We start from the raw sequence: 26,185 nt of genomic DNA on the forward strand, positions 1-26,185 counted from the left end.
TGAGGCAGCCGCAGTTAAGCAATTTTACTCCATCACACAGTGTCAGAGGTCAGAGTTGAGCTCACATCTGGAGAGGGGGGGAGGGGAGGAAGGGGAGGGAAAATAAGATGCAGATTACATAGGCAATTGTGTCTATATAGAATAATGGTTTTCTGGGTAAGTATATATACAATGTATATTATATAGATATACAAAGTATACATACACATACAGATACGTATAATGTATATGTCCAAATACAATATCTGTATACAAATATATATTATGTAATGTGTATGTACAGGATGTGTGTTACATGCACAGATATGTGCGTACATTACATGACTTATTATTGCCTTTGTACATTCCCGGTTTGCTACAGTGCCTGCCACACAGTAGGCGCCACATCAATGCTTATTCCCTTTCCCTTCATCTCCCGTTGGCGAGGTTCCGGATCCCCACTGAGGATGGGATCTAAATCCAGCCAAACTTTCTAAGGGTCCCTCTTCAAGCACAGCCCCTCCTCCCCCTTGCGGGACCAGGAGCCACGTGGGCAGAAAGGAACGCGCCACCTCCTTTCCCCAGCCCTTCCCGGCGCGCCACGTAGCTCGGCGCACCCAAAGGCATTTTCCCGGGAAAATCAGACCCCAGCCTAGCAACCACCTCTTCCAACGCTGCTCATTGGCCGCGGCCTCCGCGGTTCTCGTTTATGCTAGCCTTCTGGTTCCTATTGGACAGTTTCTCCTGCCAATCCGTCCGTTAATAGGGGAAGTTTAACGTCAATCCGCTCCGGTCCAGCCTTAAGGACAAGCCCACGAGTAGCTGGGGTCAGTCAGCTCCATCGTTCGTCCTCTTCCTCACCTCTTAGTTTCCCCGCTCTAACCCCGGGCCGTCATCCCCAATCTCTCGGTCCCCGTCCTTCCACCTCGAGCCTCCCCTTCCTCAGTTCTGATTTCTCCTTCTCCTGAGAAGACGCTTGTCACCGATTGGTCGGAGTTTTTGGTAAATATCCAAATTGGCTCCGCCCCCAATTACTTTTTTTTCCCTATCGCCGCCATCGCCAATCCGTTGGATTTCGGCTCACGCTGGGACCCTGAGTTCTCCCATACCGCGGCGCTAGCTCCAGAGCGAGCGTCCAGGGGCGACCACGACTAAGCTAAAGAACGCTGTCGTTCCCTAAGAGTCTGGTCTTGTATCTGTCCATTGGTCAGTTTTACCATCAGTTTTGGCTTCGGTCCCGCCTCCCCTCAGAATGTAGACTTCGGGAAAGTGCATCTTTCAACGGGTTGGCCCGTTTTTCTATTGTAAGGATTATGGCTCCACCCACCTTTCCTCTCCTAGCTCGCATCTTTGTTCGCCCTTTGGCTGTCACTTCGAGCCGTGTCCCCACCCCTTTCTGACACTCACTGCCCATTGGTCTCTTTCTGCATCGAGGCCAGATTGTAGCCGTTCTGGAGCCCTCTAGGGAAATACTATTCGCCCATTGGTTAGCTCTTTCAGTCCCCTGGGTCGATTGGTTCTTTTCTTTCCCCTTAGGCCGCTTAAGGCCTTGCAGCTACTCAAGTGGAGGCTAGGACATCTGGGAGAGGGCGGTGGAGGAGAAGCTCTTCACCCATTGGCCCACTGTTTTGAGCCCCGATGTAAATTTCCTGGCCGTTCCTCCCATTGGTCACCACTCTGGCTCCGGACCCCGCCCCGCAGTGATGCTTTGTGCCCATTGGCTCCGGGGCGCTGGGCGGGGCGGCGGGGAGGCGGTGGCAACGACGTCATTCCCGCGGGAGAAAGCCCGGTGGCTGGCCTGGGCTTGGCTTGGCTGGGCCGGGCCGGGCCGGGCCGGGGGGCTGCATGGCGGCCTGCGAGCGGCTGGGCGGAGGCGCCCTACGGGAGCTGCTGGCCCGCACCCAGGGCGTGCTGTTCGACTGCGACGGGGTGCTGTGGAACGGGGAGCGCGCCGTGCCGGGCGCGCCGGAGCTGCTGGAGCGGCTGGGCCGCGGCGGCAAGGCGGCGCTTTTCGTGAGCAACAACAGCCGGCGCTCGGTGGCCGAGCTGGCGGTCCGCTTTGCGCGCCTCGGCTTCCGCGGCGTGGCGGCCGAGCAACTCTTCAGCTCGGCGCTGTGCGCGGCGCGCCTGCTGAGCCAGCGTCTGCCGCGGCCCTGCCCGCCGGGCGCCGTCTTCGTCCTGGGCGGCGACGGGCTGCGCGGCGAGCTGCGGGCCGCGGGGCTGCGCCTAGCCGGCGATGAGCCGGGGCCCGTGCGCGCCGTGCTCGTGGGCTACGACGAGCACTTCACCTTCGCCAAGCTGAGCGAGGCCTGCGCCCACCTGCGCGACCCCGACTGCCTGCTGGTGGCCACCGACGTGGACCCGTGGCACCCGCTCAGCGACGGCCGCACCACCCCGGGTGAGGGGGTAGGGGCGACTCGGCCCGGCGGCGGGGCGCAGCCTGGGAGGGATGGACCGAGCCCCAGGAGCGCTAAGAGAGAGGAGGGAGGGGGAGGGGCACGAGGTCGGAGAGAGAGCTCGGAGCTAGGGACTGGCGCCAGCCCGGAGGGGGAGGGAGCCCAGGATTCTGGACAGTGTGTTTGGGGGCATCTCCCCAGATGCCAGATTCTGTACAGTCACGGGGTGGGGGGCTGTCTCCCCAACTGCAAGATACTGGGCGAGAGGAAAGAGTCAGGACCTAGGGGAGGTCGGGAGCTGGGGGTGGTGCCGGGCTGTGCTCGGGGCTCAGCCCCGGGGGGGGGGGGGTAGCCCAGGATTGTTTACAGTGGGGGAGGGGTATCTCCCCAGCTGCGGGATCCACTGGGCGAGAGGAAAGGAAAGGATGGACCTAGAGGAGGCCGGGGGCCAGGGAGTGGCGCCAGACTAAAGTCCGGGCTCTCAGCCTGTGAGGAAAAGGGGAAGGAGAGACCGTGGGACCCTTGCAGGAGGACCCAGGAGGAGGAAACTCTTGAGGGGAAAGAAAGGGACAAGATTCCTAAAATGAAGAGAGGATGGAGCTAGGATGGAAAGAAATCCGAGACCCTGGAAGGGAGCGCTAACCTAACAATCGAGCTCAGGATTGGCCACAGCCCCGATGGGATGGGATCTTTCTGGCTTAGGATACCTGGGGGGAGGGGAAAACCAACTTCCCATGGGGAGCAGGGGGAGCAGTACAGAGCAAAGGTCAGAGTCCAGCCTGGAGAAGGTGGAACTCCAGAATCTGCTGAGTCAGCCCGCAAGAATGGTCTGTCTTCCTACTGCAAACTCTCAGGCAGAGGGGAGAAGAGGCTGGTCCTGGGGATGGGGGGGGGGGGGAAGGAGGGGGGCAGAAGCCCCAGCACACTTATAGACTACTGCACCCCGGGGCCATTTTGACATCTTTTCTAGATGTGCTGGAGAGAAAGTTGTAGGGAGGCTGATATGGGATAAAAGGGGGAGAAGGGTGTGGGCAGCACCTTCTAATCAGGGGGCCAAGGTTCAGTTTCTGTTTCAGGACCTCATGGGACAGAGGGCAGGCTGGATGGGGAGGACGAGGGCAATGCAAAACCCTTACCTCTGATCCATCCTGAAGGGAGGTAGAACCGAGCTGGGCCCACTGCAGGCACCTGTGGCCAAAGGCTGGTGAAACTGCATGAAGTCATGGGTGTGGGGCAGAAGCCAGGCTTCTCAGGGATGAATGACTGCCTAGGTTTCCTGGGCCCGGGATGGGGTGTGGGGCAGCAAGAGCCACCATCCCATCGAGGAGAACCTGGGACGGCCTAACGTGAGGTTGGCCCCAAGCCGGGGAGGTGGGGATGACTACCAGCCCCAGAGAGATGAGAACGGAAAGGCTTGGACCTTCATCAAAAGCTGTTTCTTTACCATGTTAAGGTTTATAAAACACTCTCCAGGACGACCCCATGATTCTAGAGGATTGCAATTATCGCTCCCACTTTTGCCGATGAGGTGTTGGGCGCAGAGCAGGTAAACCCTTGGCCCCGGGGTCACCGTGTAAGAGCTGCCTCTGATACCAGGACCTGCCCCCACTCTCTACTTTGACAGGCCCATTTTAGGCCAGAGGCACATAGTAGCTTTGTGCTACTAATTTACCGTCGGCACCTGGCGTAAGATGGTGTCATGATAGGCACCGATATTTTTTGCCTCAACACAGTTTTCTGAAATGATCAGTAATAATCCTTACTCCCCACCCCCCATTCTTTTTAACAGTTGGGGAAACTGAGGTTAAGAAGTCACATGGTTACTGGCACAACAGAGCTAGAATCCAGGTTTCCCTGGACTCAGCATCTTCTCTGATTCTAGCTCAGGAAAAGAATTAGCTTCTAAGGATCTTTTAGATTCTAGAATCATCCTAGCTAGGGTTCTAGGAGAGGTATTCAGAGAGAATATTGAGTGGAAATGGGACACTGGTGGGTTCCAGGATGAAAAGTTTCTAGTTTGATGGATTCTCAAGATAGGAACTATTAATATTAACCATAGGAGGGAATGAGGAAGAGGAAAGTCTCTATCAGACTCTGCTCTGAGAAGTCAGGTCATGGAGATAAGAGGTCAGAATCTGCAGGGACTTCTAAGCCAATCTGTCCTGGAAAAGAAATTCCCTCCGATGGGAGATTCACTTCCTCCCTAGCTCTCCTTCTTTTACATAGAGGGTCCCAGTTGCTGTCCACCTCTGGGTTGGATGAGGTAACTTCTGAGCTGTCCAGTTCAGTTTCCTGGTAAATTTTGAATGGAGAGACAGGCTGGAAAGCCAGGGTGACAAAAGGCTTGGAAATGATGGGTTGGGGGAAATAAGGGGTTAGCCTGGAGAAGAAGCCCATGATGTCAGTCTTCAAGAATTTGAAACACTTGTAGGCCCTTGTGGTCTTGCCCTCTGAGGTCAAACAGAGCCGTGGAGATCAGTGGAAACAGGCAGATTTGGGCAAGAAGAAAAGAAAAAATTCCCAACAAATCAAGCTATCCCAGAGGGGGGTGGCCTGCCTCTGGAGGGGAGCCAGTGATAACCACTTGAGCTGGATTCCCTTCTGAAACCCTCTGAATGGGAAAGTGCAGGGCAAGGGAGAGCCAACAGAGAACAAGTTGAGGAGCATCTAGTTTTATGGCAGAGACCGGGGATTCCCCCCAAAAAAAAAACCCCACAAAAGCCCACACAAATTCAATTCACCCAGGCCATTCAACTCTTGGTCTTTTAATGGAGGAAGGCTTCTGGCTCCCCTGCCTCCATCCATATCTCAGGATCGTGTTTGTGTACCTGAAGCTAATCGGGAAAGATTTGGGATAAATATCCAAGAGATGGGAAGAAATTGGAGCAGTTCTGCTACCAAACAACAGGAATTTCTGAGTGGGAAGAAATAATCAGATCAGGTGGATGGTTCATCCAACAAATCCTTAGAAAGTGATCTGGGGTCCTAGCCCAGGACAAAAACAAAGCAGTCCCTGCCCCCTGGAAGCTTACATTTTGGTTGAAGGGAAACAGCCTGAAACTCGGTACATAGTACTTTCTGGAGCAGCTGGGGGATCCCCAAACCCTCACTTTGGGAGCTGAGTGTTGAATGAACCTGGGGGATGTCAGGGCTAGAAGGAGAAGGACCCCTGAGTGGACTGGGCTGGATAAAGGAGATAAAGGATCTGTCTTCACATTTTGTAAAGATCCTGGAAAAGAAATTTTATTTTTATGTATGTCTCGTTATATCACCTACATTTCAGGATTATATTCTTCACTCTACATCCAGTAAACTGACCTTTGTAACAAAGAATAACAGGTGGTATTAACTCGCACATGAATCAAATCTGACAGTATATTTAGAGCTCATAGCCGTAGTCCCCTACCTCTTGAAAGAAAAGACAGAAGGGAATTTTTTCCCATCTTTTTCTGAGCCAAATTCTTGGCTATTGTTCTTTTAAAAAATTTATTATTACAGCTTTTTATTGATAAAACATACGTATGAGTAATTTTTCAACATTGACCCTTGCAAAATCTTCTGTTCCAACTTTTCCCTTCCTTCCACCCCCTCCCCTAGATGGCAGGTAGTCCCCTATAGGTTAAGCATGTTGAAGTATATGTTAAATACAATACATGTATACATATTGATAGTTATCTTATTGCACAAGAAAAATTGGACTTAGAAGGTAAAAATAACATGGGAAGAAAAAAAATGTAAGCAGACTACAACAGAAAGAGTGCAAATTATAGCTTCCTTTTGATAAAAACTTCTCAATTAAATGTTTGATTGGAAACAACTTTACATATTCATATATAATTTGAAAAATTTGAGAAGGGCATCCAGGAAAGTTTCTTGGGGAAATTCTAAAGGAAGGGAGCTTATTGATCAGGGAGGAGTTAAGTGAGGATGGGAGGAGTCTTTCTGGAAACAAAATCAGAAAGGGCTCATGGGTACCATTATCTCAAAGCTGATGACTCCCAAATCGATTAAACCACATCTTTTTCTTGCTTAATAAACTCCATTATCTCCTATAATTTCTAGGAGCAAATTTAAACTCCTCTGCTGGGTACCTAAAGAAAACTCTTCACCATCTGGCTTCAGACTTTTACTCAACTTTCATGCATTTTGCTTTCAAGCCATACCAGCCCACTTACACACCCCAACAAATTTTTAATTTTTTAAAACAATTTCTTTAAAGAGGCAAAATAATATGAAAAAACAGGGGGGAAAAAAGTTCATTACATTTAAGAATTCTGAAATTAGAGGCAATGTTTCACAATCATGGACCTTCCACTTCTGCAAAGAAGTTGAGAAATGTTTTCTGCTTCTTTGGAAGTCATGACTGTTATTTGTAATTATGACACATTCACTTTGGTTTACTTTGTGGTGGTAGTTGGTTCCATTTATATTGTTAGAATTAATATTTGATCATTCTGCATCAGGTCATGTAAATCTAGGCTTTTCTATATTAATCTTATTCACTGTGTTCTCCAGTACAATACTATTTCATTACATTTATTTACCCATGTGTTTACCATTCCCCAGTTAATAATCTTCCACTTTGTTTCCAGTTCTTGAAGCTGGAAACACAAAAGTACTGTTATAAATATTTTGATGTACATAGAAATTTTCTTACCAATGAAATGGGTTAAAGAGTATGGACCTTTTAGTCAGCTTTTTTTTTTTTTTTTTTTTTTTTTTTTTGAGGCTAGGGTTAAGTGACTTGCCCAGGGTCACACAGCTAGGAAGTGTTAAGTGTCTGAGACCAGATTTGAACTCGGGTCCTCCTGAATTCAAGGCTGGTGCTCTATCCACTGCGCCACCTAGCTGCCCTTTACCATATTAATTCCAAGTTTTTCCAAAGTGAACAGCTTCACCAGCTATATAATTAATGTGCTCACAGGCTCTCCAACATTTAATATCTTTGTTATCATTACCAGTTTGTTGGATGAGTTAGGAAGAAGCCCTAAGATGTTTTGATTTACATTTTTTATTAATGAGACACTATGAATGCATTCTTTAATATGGTTATTAATAGTTTTCAAGTCTTTTGAAGGCTGTTTCTTTATTCCTTTGACAACTTAACTATTGAAGAATAGCTTTTGGTTTTATAATATCTGTTAGTTGACAGATATGAAGCTATTATCTGGAAATTTTAATACAAAGATCCCATTCATTACTTCTTTTCTTTTCCTAGATGCCTTAATTTTATTTGTGCAGTGACTTTTCACTTTCATGTAATCAAAGTTTTCTGTATTTTTGTATTGCCTGCCTCATTTGGTTAAGAATATGTCTTCTGCAGGCAGCTAGGTGGCGCAGTGGACAGAGCACCAGCCCAGAAGTCAGGAGGACCTGAGTTCAAATATTCCCTCAAACGTTTAACACTTCCTGGCTGTGTGACTCTGGGCAAGTCACTTAACCCCAATTGCCTCAGGGAAAAAAAAAGAATATATCTTCTACTAATCTTTAATTATGAAAATATATGGTGTTGCCCTTTCTTTTTATAGTTTAATATTAGTTCCATGGCAGTTTCATATTTTTTCCTTCGTTTTCCTCATTTATAAAAGATTTGTTGTACATTACATCCAGCATCTGCTGGACAGCTCTTTTATTGTATACAGCCCCCTATCCACTTACAACATATCATGGAGTGTGGTGTAAGGGTTGGTTTTTATCCATTAGGGAGTTCTTTTCTAAATTCTGTTTTTCATTTTATCAAATCACACGTTATTAAATTCCATTGTTCTAAATCTTCTTCATCTAGTCTTTTCCATTCATCTATTTCCCCCTCCATCTTTCAATTTATTTATCAACACCAGTTGGTTTTGAAGGCTGCTGTTTCCTAATATAGTTTGAGGTCCAGAAGTGATAGTCCCCTCCATTCTCCCTAATTGCTGTTTTTAATTTCTCATTTCATTTTCCAAGTCCACGATTTTGAATAGGTTCTTCCCCAAGTTTGGGATGCCCTCCTTAACCTCCTTCCGACCTCAGCTCAAGTACCACTTCTGGGAGGCCTTTCCTGAACTTGCTGATGCTTCCCTTTACATCATATCATATGATATGTCTCTCTCTCACACACACATATTGTTTTCTTTTAGGAGAACATCCATTTCTTGAGGTCAAGTGCTCTACTTTTTGTCTGTATCCCCCAATACCCAGAACAGCACCTGGCCCATCTTTGTTGTTCAGTCACTTCAGTCATATCTGATTCTTCGTGACCCTATTTGGGGTTTCCCGGCAAAGATACTAGATTTGTTTGCCATTTCCTTGCAGCCCATTGTACAGATGAGAAACTGAGGCAAGCAGAGTAAAGTGACTTAACCAGGCTCACACAGCTGCTAATGTGTGTAGCTGGATTTGAACTCATCTTCCTGATTGCAGGCCAGGCTCTATTCACAAGTCCTAATAAATGCTTTATGAATGAGTGAATGAAAGAATACTGCAACCAAGAAAGGCAAAAGTGGAAGGGATAGTTTAGAACCTGGTGCTGATGTTTGCCCTCCTTTGAACTGGCCCTACAGCCTCCGAGGGGCTTGGGATTCCCCAGAGGAGAAGGTGGTGGCTGACTTTCACTCTTTTACAACATTATAGAAGAAGCAGCTGGGTCTCATCAATAAAGACGAGACAAAATAAGCACTAACTCTCATAGGAAAGATCCCGATTTCCCGACTTCAAGGGTTTTCTTGGGACCACACTGCTTTAAGTTTCAGAGCCTCCAGTCCCCATCCAAATTCTTTGTTTCCTGGACCTAAAGCTCTTTCCCGTTTCTAGATCACTGATTTCTTCATTCCTCCCAACTCTGCCCCTTTCAGTTCTTCTATCTGCAGAATGAGGGGGTTGGATTTGATCTAAGGTTCTTTCCAGTTCTGATGTGTCATGGTTCTGTGAATTGAGGGAGCTGCAGACTTTTCTGATCCACATTAATATGATCCATCTTAAAGAGTCAAAGTGAGAGGGAGAGAATTTGGAGTTCAAGATTTCACAAAAAATGCAAAATTTTTTACATGTAATTGGGAAATATTTAATGAAATAAATACATTTTTAAAAAATGAATGAGGCACCCAATTGGCCATGAAGCTGTTCCAAGCTATCAACCATGTACTGCCCTCTGGGCCTTTATGCTCTCCCGTGGAGATCATAATAGGAAAGAGATGTCAGACAGGGCCGATTATTTACAGAGTAAAGTTTGTCTCCTCTGCAGCTTGAGGAAAGCAATTGGTGAATTACTCATTTTATACATCTAGACCCTTTTTTAGGTCCTGCTATGAAAGAAAGGGGAAGGAGATAGTGGACTCACTTAAAGCATCAGTTCAAACATACTCTTGTGGTTCCTTAGCACATCCTCTGGGTGCTGAGCTCCCCTTTCATATAGATAGGAGTTTCTCAGTCTCACCAAAGAGGAGCCAGGACCTGCGTTACTCTCTTCTATTTGACAATGGAGGAAACTGAGCCTCGGACTGAAACGTAATTGTATACTTTTTGCCCTGGTCTCCTGGTAACAGAAATACTTAAGACTGAAACTGAGGAAGTTGCTAGTGCTCTTCCTCATGTGACCACACGTTAACACAAGGCAGAGAAGCCTTGTGGGGATTCCAAGGGTGATCAGAACAGAGCATCCTAAATTTAGAGTTGAAAGGGACCTCAGCCTGTCAAGTCCAACTCCCTCATTTTACAGAAGGGGAAACTGAGGCCTAGACAGTAACCACCTAAGGCCTCGCAGGTAAGTGCTGTACCTTTCATCATCCTTCCTGGATACTCCCACCCCTCTCTCCTTACCCCGCACTATCCACCTTTTAGCTGAAATTAGTCCTGCCTGCAGAATTGGAGTTTCACTTCTCTTGTCTTTTGCTGTTTCTGCATCAGTTTCCAAATATAAACCCCCCCTCCTCCCAAAGCCATTCCCTATAACATATGAGAAGAAAAGCAGCTGCGATTAAGTCAGACCTGATGGTACCTCCCTGCTAGGGAGAAAGGAACTTTCATCTGTATGGAAAATCCTAAAAGGCCTTCTCCCAACCTAAAAGAGCCTCATTTTCTACCCCCTTGGGCCCCTCTGGGAATTGGGCAGGGCAAAGGGAAGCAGATCTGGACTTGGCCATTAATGATCTCTGGCCCTTGTCAACCAGTCTCTCTCCACATCAAGTCTCTCCATAGCAGAAGGGGACTGGTCAGTCTACTGGGGATCACTCAGTCTAGGCCAGGTCCAATGCCGGAGATGGGGCCCCCCGACCCTCCCCCCATCTTAGGTGGAAAAAGCCTCAGGTGCCTGGATGTCTGAAGGTTAGAGCCAAATTCCAGGGACAGTCTGGGCTGGGAATTGGCTGTGTGGCTAAGGGCAGTCTTCCTCCTTCTCTGAGCCTGGTTTCCTGGGTCAGAAGATGGCTTTCAGTTATGATTGGGAGAACACTTGACTCCCTCTGCCTGAGCAGAGCCGGCACTGGAAGAGAATCAAAGTAGCTGCGGGTGGGATTTTGATTGGGGCAATTCCAGAATGAGAAAACCCCTTCCTCTACCAATGTGGGTCAGCAACTACCAAGAGCCCATGGAGGTTGCTCAGGGGTCCAACTAGGAGAGAAACTCCTGGAGATCATGGTCTAGGGGACGCAGGGCATGCACAAAGCAGTAGTTACAATTTTGCAAAAACTCCCCTTTTCTCCTTTTACCAAGAGTCGCCTGGGGTGCTGATGGGTCAGTGACTTAGCATCACCATGCCATGACCAGAGGGAGTATGGGAGTCCGGATGGCTATATGCTGCACTGCCTCTCAAGAGTATATTAGCAACAGGCACTGGATCTAGAAGTTCTCCAGTGGGAAAGCTCCCTCTGCCAATGCAGGTTCACACCTCCTAGAGCCCTTAACTTTTAGCTTGCCTCCAATTGGTGTGGCCAGTCTGTATCTGCAGCATGGTTGGAATCCTTCAAGAGTGGCTCAGGCCAGGATGATAAATCTGAGATTGTCATGAGAAGGAATCAGAGCTATGGGGGGGGGGGGAGTAGGCTTCCCCTCCTCCTGGCTCAGCAACCCCTCTTTTCCCTCCCCACCACAGGGACTGGGAGCCTGACAGCGGCTGTGGAGACGGCATCGGGGCGGCGGGCAGTAGTGGTGGGCAAGCCCAGCACCTACATGTTCGAGTGTATCACGGAGCACTTTGGCGTGGACCCGGCTCGCACCCTGATGGTGGGGGACCGCCTGGAGACGGACATCCTTTTTGGTCACCGTTGTGGCCTGACCACCGTGCTCACCCTCACCGGAGTGTCCCGCCTAGATCAGGCCCAGGCCTATTTGGCTGCAGGCCAGCTAGACCTGGTGCCTCACTACTACGTGGACAGTATTGCAGACTTGATAGCAGGACTAGCAGACTGAGGCAGCCTGACCGGAGGCAGGGCCACCAAGGGGGCCGGCTGTCATCTTACTCCCGTTTCCTCTCCCCTGCTCTCTGACACTGTGGGTATAAGAGGACTCCTTCCCCAATTCCCGGGTCCTGGTCCAGTTTGGATGTTTCCTTCCCCCAGTCCCGACAGAACACACACACACACACACACACACACACATGTGCGTTCTCCATCTTTTGGGATCAGTACCTGCCTCCCAGGGGACCTAGTGATTTCTCCCTTTAGGATGGGCTAGGTGTCCTCTCCCACCATGAGCTCCTGCTTCCCTTTACTGGGGATTTTTTCCTTAATTTTCCTAATGGCAGCATCCCAGCTCCTGTCAGCCCTCTTTTCTCAGCTCCAACTTGGTTGATGCTGCCTTAATGTCTCTCTCCCCCTTTCTTCCAGACCCAGGAACTATGACTCCGGGAACAAGGGGTGCCTCGGTTTCCTTCTCTGTAAAAATGCAGTTTTGGACTAACTGACCTCCAAGGCCCCTTCCAGCTCTGAATCTATGATCCTAACAGGTTCTTTCTTGGAACACTGTGCCATTAATTCCCAAACCTTCATTCTGCCTGAATCAGGAGCTTTCCCTCTCCCATCACACACAAACACACACACAAATAGCTCTCTGATGGGTCGAGCTTGGGGCCCTGGATCCAACTGAGCCAGCCAGTCTGGTTTAAAGTTCTGGCACATCAACCAGTATAGGTCATTAAGACCTGTCTCTTAAAGGACCAATCGGGGCTGGAATCCGTTGAAATTTCAGGTTCTAGTGAACCAATGGGAGGGGATGCCTTGAGTGCCAACTTGAGGGGTTATGTGACTCCTGCCCTGATTTTAAGTCAAAAGAGGACCCTGTTCCTTACATGCTGTGACGGACATGGTGGGACCCTAAATTTCTTTCCCTGAGACTGTTGATGTGATTGTCCCCCTGCCCCGATATTTATTTATTTACCAATTTATTAAGATTTTCAGATGCACCAGGAGGAGTTACCGTGACACCTCTAAATGTATCCAGCTCCTCTTCCCCTTTTCCCCCCAGGAACTTGAAACCGAATAAATTAAGCCCTGGAATTCCTGTGTATCTGTCTGTGGGGTGTAGTAATCGTGAGGACAGAGGCCTTCTTCAGGGCTGTCCTGTCCATTTTCTGCTGATCAGTGTCTGGTCTACACCTGTCACTCCATTCCTCTCAAATGCTGGAAAGTCAATCGGTAATGGAATCTCCCACATGAGCCCCTTAGTCCCTCTTGGGCATAAGGAAAGCGAGTCCTTGCTCCCTCACCCAGGATCCCAAGTCCTACAGAGATCCTGGGTATGGATTCTTAGTGTTTGTGTTTAAGGCACAAACTCTCCCAGACTCTCTCCAACTCTCTCTAATGGGTACCAAATAAATATGAAAGTCTCCATGAGAATTTCCTGGAGAAAGGACTTAGGAGCAAGGACTGGAGAGGAGCCAGGAGGATGCTGGTCTGGTGAAAGATGACTAAGGGAATGACTCATGGAAAGAGGTCCTCAGAGCACAAGGTCATTTGGGCTAAGGATCTCCCAGGGATTGGCCAAATGCGTGGTCTGTGTAGTTACCACCAGCTTGAGGTCGAAGGAATCCCAGTGGTCCAGGAAGAGTTTCCTGGAGAAGATGGGATTAGATTTATAGCCAGAAGAAACCATACAGTCACTTAGTACAGTGGTTCTCAAACTTTTGTTCTCAGTATCTTTATACTAAAACTTATTGAGGATCTGTCTGAAGGGTTTGTGTTAATGTGGGTTATATTTACCTTATTAGAAATAAAAGACAATTTTGAATTTGTAGACCCTAAAGTTTCAGAGACTCCCAAGATCCTCTAGATCACATTTTGAGAACCGCTGACCCTGTCCAACCCCCTCATTTTACAGATAAAACGTGAGACCCAAAGTCCAGTAGAAGGTTGACGTGGTCAGGGCAGGATTTGGCCTAATGACTTCTTCCAAAACTAGCACTCCAGCAGCTGTCCAAGTAGACTAGGAAACTTGAAAGTTTTTGGATTAGTTCCTCCATGGGATGGAATAGAAGGAGTTTTTAATCTGGTACTTGGACCTGGGACAGAAAAAGTAATAATAGTCTCATGTTTCCGTAGTACCTGAAAGTTTGCTTTGTTCTTGGCTCTCAGGGTCAGCATGAACAGCATTTGGGGCAGAGAGTGGGATTGGAGAGCCATTGCTTCAAACATAGCCTTTGATCTAAGACCATTTAACTCAATCTCACTATTTTACAGTTGAAAAATAGAGCGATTTGTCCAAGATTACAGAAGAATTAGATTGGGGAGCCAGGATTTGTTATTTTATTTTGCTTTGTTTTAAAACTGGGTCACCATATTTCAAGCAGGCTGGAAATGCAAGTGTTGTTCATGGATCTGGTTCCTGTCTGATCAGCATGGAATCTTTGACCTACTCTTATTTCCTAGGAAGCCTGTTGGCTTTGGGCTCCCACCACTGGGAATCATCATAGTGTTTTCTTAGCGCAGACTCCTGATTGGCTTAGCCCACTGCTGTTCAAAACTCCCAGGAATAGCTTCAGAGATCTGCTAGTCTTAAATCCTCCAAGAGCTCACACTCTTGGCCCAGGACTCAGTTCCAATCCTGAGATCCCCACCAAGTTTTCTACTGTACTTTAAACTATTTTCATAGGAAGTGAGGAGCGACTTCCTAAAAACCAGAGGTTTCCAGATGTGAAACCTATGTATTATCAGATCAATGCAGGGAGAGACTGATTGTTTTCTCTATAAGGGGTGCTATAGAGGGGACTCCTGCTCAAATACAGATTGAATGAGATGGTCTAAGTTTCTAACCTGAATTCCCTCAAAAAGATGGAAAGATCCTATAATTCTGGGACCTCAAGACCACTGTTTTTGGAGCTTCTGCTAGGTTTCTTGTCTTAAAAATCTTATTATAATTATTCTCTTCTGCCTCTCTGTCCCCAAAAGGGAAGACCCAATGGCAGTTAAAGGCCCCCTGGAAAAGTGGGGAATGAATAGATGGACTCAGATTGTTCCAAGGCTAGCTTGAGAAGATCTTTGACTTTCAAACAGCGAGGTGTTGGTACCCAAGGATGGAGCTGGAACTGTAACGTATTAGGTGTGTGTGTTGGAGAGAGGGGGTTAGTGGAGGCTGGGAGCAACTGGAATTTCACTTGGAAGAATATGAGCTCAACCCACAAGGAGCGGCAGCCAAAAACCTAGCATGTACGGGGGCGGAGGAATTCTGGAGTGCACGTAACCTCAATCCCATGATGGCCCTAGAGAGACACAAAAGCTCAGACTCTTCAAAGGTCATCGGGCCCAACTACCCTCCACCCCCCACCCTTGAAGAACCCTCTTTTTAGGGAGAGAAGAACACAGGAAAGATGAGACAGGGAGAGGCAAAAAGAAAAGCAGGATGATTAATAGAGATTGCAGCTTTGTAATTCTAGAACTCAAAAAACCCATTCCTGTGTTTTAGAAATGTGGAAATTTAGGAACAAATTATCTAAAGTTATATCAATACACCATCAGAGTCAAGTTTTTCACTGACTCCAGAGACAGCATTCTTTCCACTATACTATGTGGCCTTCCTGTGATAGGGGGAGGATAAAAAAAGAGTCAAAGAGTGAGAAAGACAATAAAATGAGTAGAAGAATGAGCCAGAAAGAGAGATGAGAGAGACTGGCACAGGTAAGGAGAGGAGAAACAGAAAGTCGGTGAGGGACAAGAAAAGAAAGGGAGAGATGAAAGATGAAGGGACAGATGAGTGGGAGTGAAAGAAATGAATAATGGAAAAGGAAAGATGAAAGGAGATATAAGAGAATGAGAAGATAAATAATGGAGGAGAGAAAAAAGATAGGGAGAGGAAGAATCACAGAATGGTAAATATCTAATTCAGCTTTCTCTACCCACTGAACAAATGTCCTCCAGATGAGAAACGAGAACAGGAAAGGAAAAGATGAAGGGAGAGGTGAGAGAAGATGTAATGAGGAGCTGATCGAAGGAGGACCAGGGAGAAATGAAAGGGAATGGAAGAGATGAATAATAGAGAAGGAAAGATGAAGGGAGAGATGAGAGAATGGAAGAGATGAATAATAGAAGAGGTAGGGAGAAAGAGAAACCCAGAATCTTAAATACCAAGTTAAAACTCTTCCAGTGAATGGAGAAATGCCTTCCAGATGAGAAAGATGAATAGGAAGAGATGAAATATAAAGGAAGAGATGAAAAAAATGTAAAGCAGGGGAAGGAAAGAGAGAGATGAGGGACAGGGAAAGTGAGCAACAAGGGAGTTCTGTGGGCAATGTATTCTAAAAGAGACAAAAAAACAGGTGGGGAAAATTAGAGACTGAAAGAGAGAGGTGAAAAATGGAAAGATTGGAGTCAAGGATAGGGAGAGATTGGAGAGAAGCAGAGAGAGATAGATACCCAAGTGAAGGTAGGTCTCTAGCAGGGACACCAGAGCTTCTGAAAGGTCTGAGAGGGGCACCAGAGGCTATCCTAGGTAGGCTGGACAGACCCATACCTTCTTCAGAGAGAAATTATGGTCATATGTTGGAGGGGAAAGATGACTAGGACCAAGAAGATAAGTCTCTGGGCAGGGATACCAGAGCTTCTGAAAAGTATCCTGGAGGTAGATTATAGTCATTTGTTGGATGGAAAGGATGACTAGGACTAATCAGAGACTCCATTCTAGGGAGGAGGTTCAACCAGAGGAGGATAGGTGACCTCCCAGACCTACTGTGGCTGCCCTGGCTTACCTATGAAGAAGGAGAAGGTAGGAGAGACCTAGGTTAAAATCTTAGACTTTCCCCACTAGTTGTGATATACAGGAGTGTCGCCTCAGTATTTTTCTCTATAAAATGGGAATAACAACCCAAGAAGAGTTAGAATTCAAGGCTTGGGACTCCCAAAGCCACATCCTCCTCTAACTGGTAAAAATCTTATCTGAAGAGAAGACTGGAAGATGGGACCAAGGTCAAGGTCAAGGATCTCCCTGGCCCAGAATTTAATCAATGAACAATCTCCTAAGCATCTACTCTGTTGTGCTAGGTATGAGAGACACAAACAAAAAGCCAACAGCTCTCAAAGGACTTATGGGGGAATATATATTCTTTGTTGTTGTTAAATGAAGAATGGGTTAAATGATTTGAATGAAAAGCCTCTTGGGATCAAGAGAAGGAATATGCTCCATCATTCAGAATGAATTAGAAATCGCTGTGATTTAGATCTACAAAGGACTTGAAGGTGATCTGTGGCTCAGACTGCTGGCAAGTGCACTGCCAGGAGATCTTGGAGATGGAACTGGAAGATCCTTTCCAGTCCCTGATTTATAATCCTAATCAGAACTAAACTCTATGATCCTACACAGGACAGAATTATAGGCTGGGGAAACTAAACAAAGGACTTCAGGAGCAGAGTTGCTGACCAGTACCGACACTGCCTCAATCAGATTCTTGCTAGGAGGGGGAAAAGTCTTCCTACGCCTCAGTTTCCCATTATGTAAAATATATGTGTTTAACACATGATGTTACAGTGAAAAGTTAGCTCTTGAAAATGTGTGTGTGTGTGTGTGTGTGTGTGTGTGTGTGTGTGTGTGTGTGTGTGTGTTCAAAGTTACCAATTTGTCTCCAGCCCCTCTAGCTGGAAAGAGTCTGGGCTGGGCACCAGCTGTGCCACATATGGCCCCACCCTCTCTTCCCTACAATTAGGATTTCCTGAGTCCCGAGTGAGGGGGGAAAAATGAAATTTTCCACCCTGCTCCTAATTCTCCCCTATAGCAACGTGGTCTTTGGGGGAAGGGAGGCCACATCCACAGCTTGAGGGGTCTGCAGCTGGAGCCCAGCTCTGCTCCCTCCTTTCATCTTCTTCCAGCATCCTTGGGGGCAGGGGAGTAGGGGGCCCTAAAAGGGAACTCAACTTTGCCAGAACTGTGGGAGATGAAGGAGCTGGAATCATGTTCAACATGTGAGTCACTTGGGGTTGGGGGGAGGCTTGGGAGGAGGGGAGCTTTGTCTATTCTTCCCCACTCACTGCTGGAAGCTCCCTCTCCCTGGTAATCATGGGTTTTGTTTCTCCAACCTCTCCAAAGTTTATAGAGTGCTTCTCTTGATTTGAAGATAGATGGTGGGAGAATGAATAGTCAGGGGTGCTGGGCTTGCAAATACCGAGGGGCTGTCCTACAGGAGAGGATTTAGCCCAGAGGCTTAACCAGGGAGAATCTGAGAAAGGTGCAGAGGACCTGTCCATTCAGTCCAATAATGGGAGCTGTCCAAAAGTGGAAACGGTGCAATGGGAAGTGAGTTTCCCGTTGTTGGAGGTCTTCAAAGGAAGCCTCGATGACCCACTTTGGGAGAAAGTTTCAAAGGAAATTTACTCAGATAGCTGGTTGAGGTCCCTTCCAAGTGGAAATCTGAGCATTCTATTAGGGGATAAGGACAAAAAAGGGGGGATTCTCAGGTGAGCAAACTTTTTCCTTAAAATACAAGTCGACAGCTTTTCTGAAACTTAGTCTTAGAGCAGAGATCTTTTGACTGGTTTGTTTCATTGATCCCCACAGGCAGTCTGGGAGAAAACTCTCTCCTCTCTCTCCTTCCCTCCCTCCCTCTCCCTCCCCCTCTTTTCCTCCTCCCTCCCCCCCCCTCCTCTCTCTCTCTCTCTCTCTCTCTCTCTCTCTCTCTCTCTCTCTCTCTCTCTCTCTCTCTCTCTCTCTCTCTCTCTCTCTCTCTCTCTCTTCTCTCTCTCTCTCTCTCTGTCTCTCTGTTTCTCTGTCTCTGTCTCTCTGTCTCTCTCTGTCTCTGTCTCTCTCTGTCTCTCTGTCTCTCTCTGTCTCTGTCTCTCTCTCTGTCTCTCTGTCTCTGTCTCTCTCTCTGTCTCTGTGTCTGTCTCTCTCTCTCTTCTCTCTCTCTCTCTCTTCTCTGTCTCTCTCTTTCTATCTCTGTCTCTCTCTCTCTGTCTCTCTCTGTCTCTCTCTCAGTCTCTCTGTCTCTCTCTGTCTCTCTCTGTCTCTCTCTGTCTCTCTCTGTCTCTCTCTCTCTCTCTCTCTCTCTCTCTCTCTCTCTCTCTCTCTCTCTCTCTCTCTCTCTCTCTTTCTCTCTCTCTCTCTCTGTTTTAAAAAGGAGAAGGAAACAATGCATTTCAGTTAGAGCTCAGTGAAAATATAGAGGGAATTTATTTTTTCCTTTACGAATTCAGAAGTCACTTGAAATTTTATCCGTTGACCTGCGAACCCCGGTTGGAGACCCCTTTTCTTTCTTTCTTCTTTTTGCTGAGGCAATGGGGGTTAAGTGACTTGACCAGGATCACACAGCTAGGAAGTGTTAAGTGTCTGAGATAAAATTTGAACCCAGATCCTCCTGACTTCAGGCACCACCTAGCTGCCCAAAGAACCCTTTTCTTAGAGAGCTACCTCAAGCACTAAGAAGTTAGGAGACTTGGGAATCTGCACTTGAACCCAGATTTTGACTTTGAGGGAGTGGATCTCTATCCACTAAGATACCTTGCTTCTAATTCTACTAGGATCCCAATTTACTGATGAGGCAATTGAGGATCAGAGAATGGAAAGGACTCAAAGCTGTAGGTTCCCCTCACGAGAGGCAAGGGGGGGAAATGAGGGAAGAATGGGAAAATAAGATCTCCCCCCCCTTTTTTTTTTTACTCATCGTCTAAAGGGAGGCTGTATCACCGGCTACTGAGGCCCCGGCCTGGGTCCCGTTCTCTGCAGCACCTAAGGGCCCCGTTGGGGTCCCTGCCACGCCCTTCTTTGAGCTGGGACCGCGGGCTTTTCTGAGGAGCCTCAGCCTGCCTCCCTCCAGCCTCGTGATACGGACGGAGCAGAAAGCTTTCTGACAGCGGGCCAGAAAACCACAGGCTCAGCCTCAGGCATCTTGCCAGTCTTCCTCTGGTTATAATTAAAAGCAGAGGTGCTGACTGAAGTCATTTGTTGTGGGGGAGGGAGGACAATCCCCACACAGGGTGGGGCCTGGAGGACCTCCGGGGATTAGAGAGGGCTTGAGCTCCCCACAGACCCCCGGGGGAGATGTCCGAAGACAATGGAGAGACTCCACGATTCCTCCTCTCAAATGGAGACCAAGCTCATTCCACTCCCTCTCCCTACTCACCTCCCTCTTCAATGACCCCGAGGATGAGGTACTCATCCCCGCACCTCAGTTTCCCTATTTATAAATATGGTCATTTATCCGAGTGATAGAGTCGAAAGAGCGCTGGGTACTGGGTATCAAGAGCCGTCTGAGACGGGGGCGAGTCCCATCTCAGCCCCTCATTGCCCAAGGGACCCTGGGGCCTCAGTTTCCCCTGTGGTTTAGATGATTTCAGAGATCCCTCCATTCCATACCCTCCTCTGATAAGAATTTCCCCCCTTCTCTTTGGAAACCAAGGGAATGACTCTCACTCATCCAGACCAGAGTACGGCCTTCCCTCCAGCTGGCCCCCAGCCCCCTCTCCTCACTCTCAGATTCCAGTTCTTTCTGAAGCTATTTTTCCATTCCTCTCCCTCTCCCCACCACACTACTCCACCCCCAACCCCCACAGGACAGTTTTTTTGGGTTTGAATGTGGGGGAAAAGGCTAGAAAGGGGCGGGGCTTGATCTAGAGGGGGCGTGGTCCTAAAATGAAATTACTTTGATTGGCTGCCCCTCCATCCGTTGGTTCTACAGCTGAGCTACGCCCCCTCCCCCTTTGTGGCCCCGGATTGGGGGAAAGTGCGAGGGGGCGGGGCTGGTGGGGAGGGAGGATAACTCAGGCCGGCCCCGGAGTTGGGGACCTGCTGTATAAAGGGTTGGACAACGCCCTGAATTCTCATCCTTGCAGTTGGACGTCATCCCTCGGGATCTCCTAGTAGCCCGGAGTCACGCCGCAGCGTTTCTAATCTTCCATCATGGCCAATGTGAGTGTGCCAGGGGCTCCTTGCCCACGGAATAGTTTAGGGGTCCCGGAGTCGGGGGTGCCTCTGATCTGAGGACTTGGAAAGGAGCGGGGAGACTGGCCAGGGTTATATTCGGAGGGGATTTGGGAGAGGTTGGGGCCCTCCCACCCTGAGCACTCCAGCCCCTGTAAGGGCTGCCCCTCCGTCCCCTCCCCCTTGCAGCTGTCGGCTCTCCCTGGCCGCCGGTCCCAAGAGCTTTGACAAGCTGCCAAGTCTAGAGAGATCCTGGAGAGAGGGGAGCGTGGGGGGAAGCGGGGCAGCATGGGTCGGAGTTAGAGTGGCCCCTGGCTGTGAGGAGCTCCATCTGCATGTGTGGGCGCGCGCGCGCCGAGGAGGGGGGACCCCCTTTCTTGACTGGTGACTGAAGGGAAGGGGGCGAAGGGACAGGGATCAATCTCCTGCTTCTGGAATGAATGAGCATCTTCCAGAGTGATCCCTAACTGCCCGATGGCTCCAAAAGGGTCCGGGCTGAGGAAGGAAGAGCAGATGGCCAAAGGGTGCGGCAAGGGACAAGTGATTCCCCAAGTCCTTCCAGTTTCTTAAAAGTGGGACCGAATTAACTTCTTCCCTCCTATCTGGGAAACCAGGTCAGGGAGCCCCAGATTACTCTCCATTCATTCGGAGCAGGAGGAGAAGCCGCACTTCCCTGCTTCCCTGCGCCAAAGGGCCGGGGTGCAGAAGCCGGGGTCCTTCGCCTTGTTCTGCCAAGGTGATGAATTTCCCCCTCCTTTACTTACTACCCAGGGCTGGTCCATGGCGCAGATTGGGACCCAGGCCTGGCTCTGGAGGGGGGGGAAACTTCCTGAAAACTTTCCTGGGGAGGATATCCTTCTCCGCTTAGTGAGATGAGGCAGCTCTGGGACAATGAAGAAGAGGGCAGGACGAGGGGGATATGGGGAGAGCAAGGGAGGGTTAATCTGGCCACCCCCTTTTGGTGTAGTATTTCCTGGCCTAGGAATTCCCCCCTTCAGATGGACTCTTTGGAAACCAGGGAAATGACCAAACGATGGCCTTCCCTTCAGCCCCTCTCCTCGATATCACCAAATTCTGAAGCTATTTATCTATTCCTCTCCATCTCTCCACCACTATTCCACCTCCATCCCCCACGGCACAGTTTTTTTTTTGTTTGGACATGGAGGAAAAGACCTCCCTTCCCTCCACCCTTGCCCAAGTATCAGGACACATTGGATGCCAATCTAAGATGGTACTGGGGTAGAAAAATTGGGAAGCTGGGACCTGGGAAAAATGGGGATTCCAGTTCTGATTCTGTTACTCAAAGCTCCCAGGGAATTGGAAAAGGTCATTTCTTGCTTCTTTAATTCTGTTCTTGATGTATAAAATAAGGAATGGACTGCATCAATCTTCATTTAACAGATGGAGAAACTGAGGCCCAGAGACATGAAAGGGCCCCCCTCCAAGGTTTCAGAACGGGGATGACTCCCATTTCAGCAGTAACTAGTCTGGGGAGACAGTGGTTTTCCAGAACCTTCCAGAAGGGTGGTTCCACCTTGACTGGAAGCTCTTCGTCCCCTCAGCCGCAGCCAGCCCTAACCTTGCTGTGCTTGGTCTCTTCAGGGAATGGTTGCCAGTAACTTGGAACTCCAACCTGGATCTTGTGTAAAAATAGTGGGAGATATACCGCCCGATGCCAAGTGGTAAGTGGCAGATGGAGGCCTGAGACTAGGTAATGAAGTCCTAATGTGGGTCCCTGAACTCTGTCTAGCTCTGTCACCCTGCTCCCCTCTGCAGAAGGTGTGGTTTGGCCAATCTGGACTCTGCAGACTTGTGCTTGGGCGGGGCTTTGAGGGCTGCCTTAGGAAAGGGTGGGGTAATATAGAAAGCAGCATCTTCTAGAATAAATCACTTCCTGCCAAGTCTCTGCAGGGCCATGCTTCCCTCTTTCCAGTCCCTCTCCCCAGCCATTGAGAAGTTAAGCAATATAATGCCCTGAATTACAAAGATGATTTGAAGTTTGGAGTTGCACCATCTAGGGATCAAGAGGGTTCCTGATTTTGGCCAAGAACCCCCCATAAGTTGTCTTCTTTTGAAGGGGAGAAGTCTGTCTTCTGCTTAGCAAGAGCTTCTGAAAAGTTGACTCAAACCTAAGGGACATGGGCGATATTCCCCAGGGACTTGGGCGATATTTCCCAGGGATCTGCTCGTTCCTTTTATAAATTGTGAAGGATTTTGAGATAAATAAGGCAAGATCTTCACTCTCTAAAAATGGACACTTTAATTGGGGTATGGACAGAGATCTATAAGAATAATCATTAATAATTCATTTAGCGGGTTTTTTTTTAAGGTTTGCGTAGTCTTTTCCTTATTACACTTGGAGTGATCATATATCACCGACTGAGCTTGGAGGGGCCTTAGATATCTTCTAAGCAAACTGAGCCTCAGGGAGAAGTGACTTATTCAAGGTGACCCAGAGAATGAGTCAGTAGCATAGTCCATTTGTCCTCTAAACCACTCATTTTCACTGGCTCCCAGCCCACTCTGCCGCCACAAAACCTCAGCAGACACCAGATGATGGTGCTACGACAGCAGCTTATATTGAATATTGTAAGAGTTTAGAGGAGAGAAAGGTTACTGGGAGCTGGCCCACCACCTCCCCAACACAATCTTTTACATTTAATTTTCATTATTACCATTTTTTCCATCACTTTCTTAAATCCAGTCAGTGAACAAAACAGTAAATACAAATCTCGATTTGTAGCCCTTGCCAATTTCCAACATATCAGTGCTCATCAACCAGAGGTGAGAACGACATCCCTTACACGCCTTGACCCTTGACCCTTGTTTAGAAGCAACAAACCAGTTTTACCTCAGCTCCAGGTGACAGGACTACGTCAGAATCAGGAAAATCTTTCTAACAGAAACTTCCTAGTAGCCGGAATGAATAGGCAGTGAGCTCCCTGTCTCTGAAGCTAGTAAATTGCCGATTTGTTGGACAGGAAGGGGTACTGCAGAAGAACAGCTGTGGTCCTTTGGGTTCAGGTTGCCTGGAGTTCTTCTAGCTCAAGGATTCTTCAAATGGGGGTTTCCAAGGCTCTAGGTCCTGATGGCAATGTGTTCTTGATTCCCAGCTTTAGGTTGAACTTGGGCAAGGATGAACTTAACCTTGCCTTGCACTTCAATCCACGCTTCAACGCCTGTGATGATACCAATACTGTTGTCTGCAACTCCAGGCAGGAAGGCTCGTGGGGCACAGAACAAAGGGAGAATAACTTCCCCTTTCTGCCAGGAACCACTGCGGAGGTAAGACCCAGAATCAGCAGGGAATGCTCCACCTGGAAAGGCTCCAAGAGATGATGTCATCAACCCCTTGTGTTAAACAGAAGAGCCTTGAAAACAGACTCTGATGAGGAAAAGATGAAAAGCTAGGGGAGAGAAAGGGGCCAATGGATCTTCACTCAGTAGCAAGAAGCCCAGCATCCCTTAAGTTGGGGAGGGAAGGATGAGAGGAAAGGAAGAGTGTTGTGAGGGCTTATGGTCCCGATAGGACTAGAGAAGTCCCCAGGATGTACCAAGATACAAATGAGGAACCTTAGATTTAGAACTGGAAGGAACTTCCAGAGCAATCTATTCTGATACTCTCATTTTAAAGAGGGGGAAACTGAGGCACAGAATTAAAAAATAAACCGTCCAGAGTCAGAGTATCATGTAGTAAATGTCTTGAGGTGGAATTTGAACCCAAACTCAGGGTTCTGTGTTCAATTTCTTCGGCCTTCTCCCCATTTAGGTTTGCATGGTTTTTGAAACGACTCACTTTACTGTGAAGTTGCCCGATGGCTCTCAGATCAGTTTCCCCAATCGGCTGAACCTAGAAACAATCAACTTTTTGCAAGTTAATGGTGACTTCAAGCTCAAATCAGTGGCTTTCGAATGAATCCTACAATCAAGTCAGCTTCAGACCCCATTCTTGACTCTTGGGGCTCTCTAATATTAATAAAAATGATGGTAACAGTTGATATTGTCTGCTGTTCTGGTCTGGGGGATAGAGGGTCAGGTTTGGAGTTGGGAAGGGTGGCTGAGTGATCCTGAAAATGTCCTTTCACTATGATGATGCTTTGGTGAATCTTTGGGACTGGGCTCTTAGCTGGGATCCATGGACAATTTTCAGATGGGGAAAAAAATCTTTTATTACTAACTTTTGGTTTTCCTAGTATTATTATGCATTTAAAATATTTTAAATATTATTCAAATTGTTATCACACTACTTCCCTCTTAAATGGATAAAGTAAGACTGAATTTGGAACTCAAAATTTATAAAAATTAATGTTAAAAATAAAATTTAAAAAGCCTTCACAAAATGAAAAAAAAAAAAAAAATAACAAACACCATTGTATTATTGTGAAAAGGAGACCCTGGGCTTGCTCAGATCATCAGGAGTCCAGACTGTACCTCCAACAAAGATGACAAGCATTTAGGAGCCTCCACAATCCCTGATTAGCAATGGGGAAGGGATTTCTCAGAGTAGTAGCTGTAGGAGAACTTCTGTGTATTAGGGGAGAGAGAGGACCAAACCAAAACCACTGGGCAAGCCCACCTGTTGGAAAGCTGCTGAATCGCAACCAGTGAAGCCCGGTGTCCCTTTGAGGATCAGCCAAGGTGGCTCAGAGAGATCTGCAGTTCAGATGGGAGGACAGTGGGAAGATAATCCCTGCTTCTGAAGTCCTAGGGATTGGATTTGAATTTGACCTCTAACCCTCACTTGAAGAAGCCCTTGGGCCTGAATTTTCATAGGGGCAAAATAAGAGCTTGATATGCTCTAAGGGTCACGAGTCATTCCCCAGCCTCAGTTTCCTCCTATGTAAAATGAGGAAGTTGGACTGGAAGGCCTTCTCTGAGCCTCTGATCTTGGCTCTCCTCTCCTGAAGTACAATAAATTCCTTGAATTCTTTGAATAAAATCCCTGAACTCTGAGCCCCATGACTTTTTACATGCTTTGACTCTTTAAAAGCACCAGAGCCCCGATTTAGGACCAAAACACCCACCTTACAAATGCCTGAAATGGAATTTTAATCCAGACCTTCCTGACTCCAAGCTCTGCAGCCTGTCCACTATGAATCAGAAAAGCTGGCTGTGGATCCCCCTTCCCAAACATTGTAGCTGTGTGGCCACAGACCCTTCACTCAACCTTTCTGCCTTCATTTTCCTCCTCCGTACAAAGGGTATGATGGTACTTCCTGGCTATTTATTGACTTAAGGTTATTATGAAGAAGGTGATTAAAAAGAGCAAGGGGAGCTCTTACAATTGAGAGCCAGGAGAACTGGATTGAAATCCTGGCTCTGCCTTTTACTGCCTGTAGAGATGCCTCCCAGGGCAGCAATATTCTCTATAATACCTGTGACAAGCCATTGCTTGAGCATCATTAATGATGGGCATCTCAAGCAGTTCCATCACCAGGCAGCTTTGATTTTGAACAGCTTCCTTCTTTTGAGACAGAACCAGTCTCCCTGTATGTCCCACAAAG

General features: G+C 47.8%; 2 protein-coding genes across 2 annotated transcripts; both read left to right on the forward strand.

Annotated features, from left to right (window-relative positions):
• Positions 1–1,744: 1,744 nt before the first annotated feature.
• PDXP (pyridoxal phosphatase) lies at positions 1,745–12,844 on the forward strand. Its single transcript, XM_074271640.1, has 2 exons — positions 1,745–2,377; positions 11,443–12,844. Exons 1-2 carry the CDS (start codon positions 1,825–1,827, stop codon positions 11,757–11,759), a joined length of 870 nt encoding a protein of 289 aa, XP_074127741.1. The 5' UTR covers positions 1,745–1,824; the 3' UTR covers positions 11,760–12,844.
• Positions 12,845–20,531: 7,687 nt separating this feature from the next.
• On the forward strand, positions 20,532–24,677 carry LGALS1 (galectin 1). Its single transcript, XM_074271647.1, has 4 exons — positions 20,532–20,669; positions 22,284–22,363; positions 23,795–23,966; positions 24,451–24,677. The coding sequence occupies exons 1-4, from the start codon at positions 20,661–20,663 to the stop codon at positions 24,595–24,597; spliced, it is 408 nt and encodes a 135-aa protein (XP_074127748.1). The 5' UTR covers positions 20,532–20,660; the 3' UTR covers positions 24,598–24,677.
• Positions 24,678–26,185: the final 1,508 nt, after the last annotated feature.

Source organism: Sminthopsis crassicaudata, chromosome 5, assembly GCF_048593235.1.
Source record: "Sminthopsis crassicaudata isolate SCR6 chromosome 5, ASM4859323v1, whole genome shotgun sequence".
NCBI classification, from domain to species: domain Eukaryota; kingdom Metazoa; phylum Chordata; class Mammalia; order Dasyuromorphia; family Dasyuridae; genus Sminthopsis; species Sminthopsis crassicaudata.

Excerpts from the sequence above, each read along its gene's own strand:
- LGALS1 (XM_074271647.1), top strand. Across the intron at positions 22,364-23,794 it reads ATACCGCCCGATGCCAAGTG|CTTTAGGTTGAACTTGGGCA; the intron begins GTAAGTGGCAGA and ends CTTGATTCCCAG. Across the intron at positions 23,967-24,450 it reads TGCCAGGAACCACTGCGGAG|GTTTGCATGGTTTTTGAAAC; the intron begins GTAAGACCCAGA and ends CTCCCCATTTAG.
- PDXP (XM_074271640.1), top strand. The coding sequence starts at position 1,825 with ATGGCGGCCTGCGAGCGGCTGGGCGGAGGCGCCCTACGGGAGCTGCTG. Across the intron at positions 2,378-11,442 it reads CGACGGCCGCACCACCCCGG|GGACTGGGAGCCTGACAGCG; the intron begins GTGAGGGGGTAG and ends TCCCCACCACAG.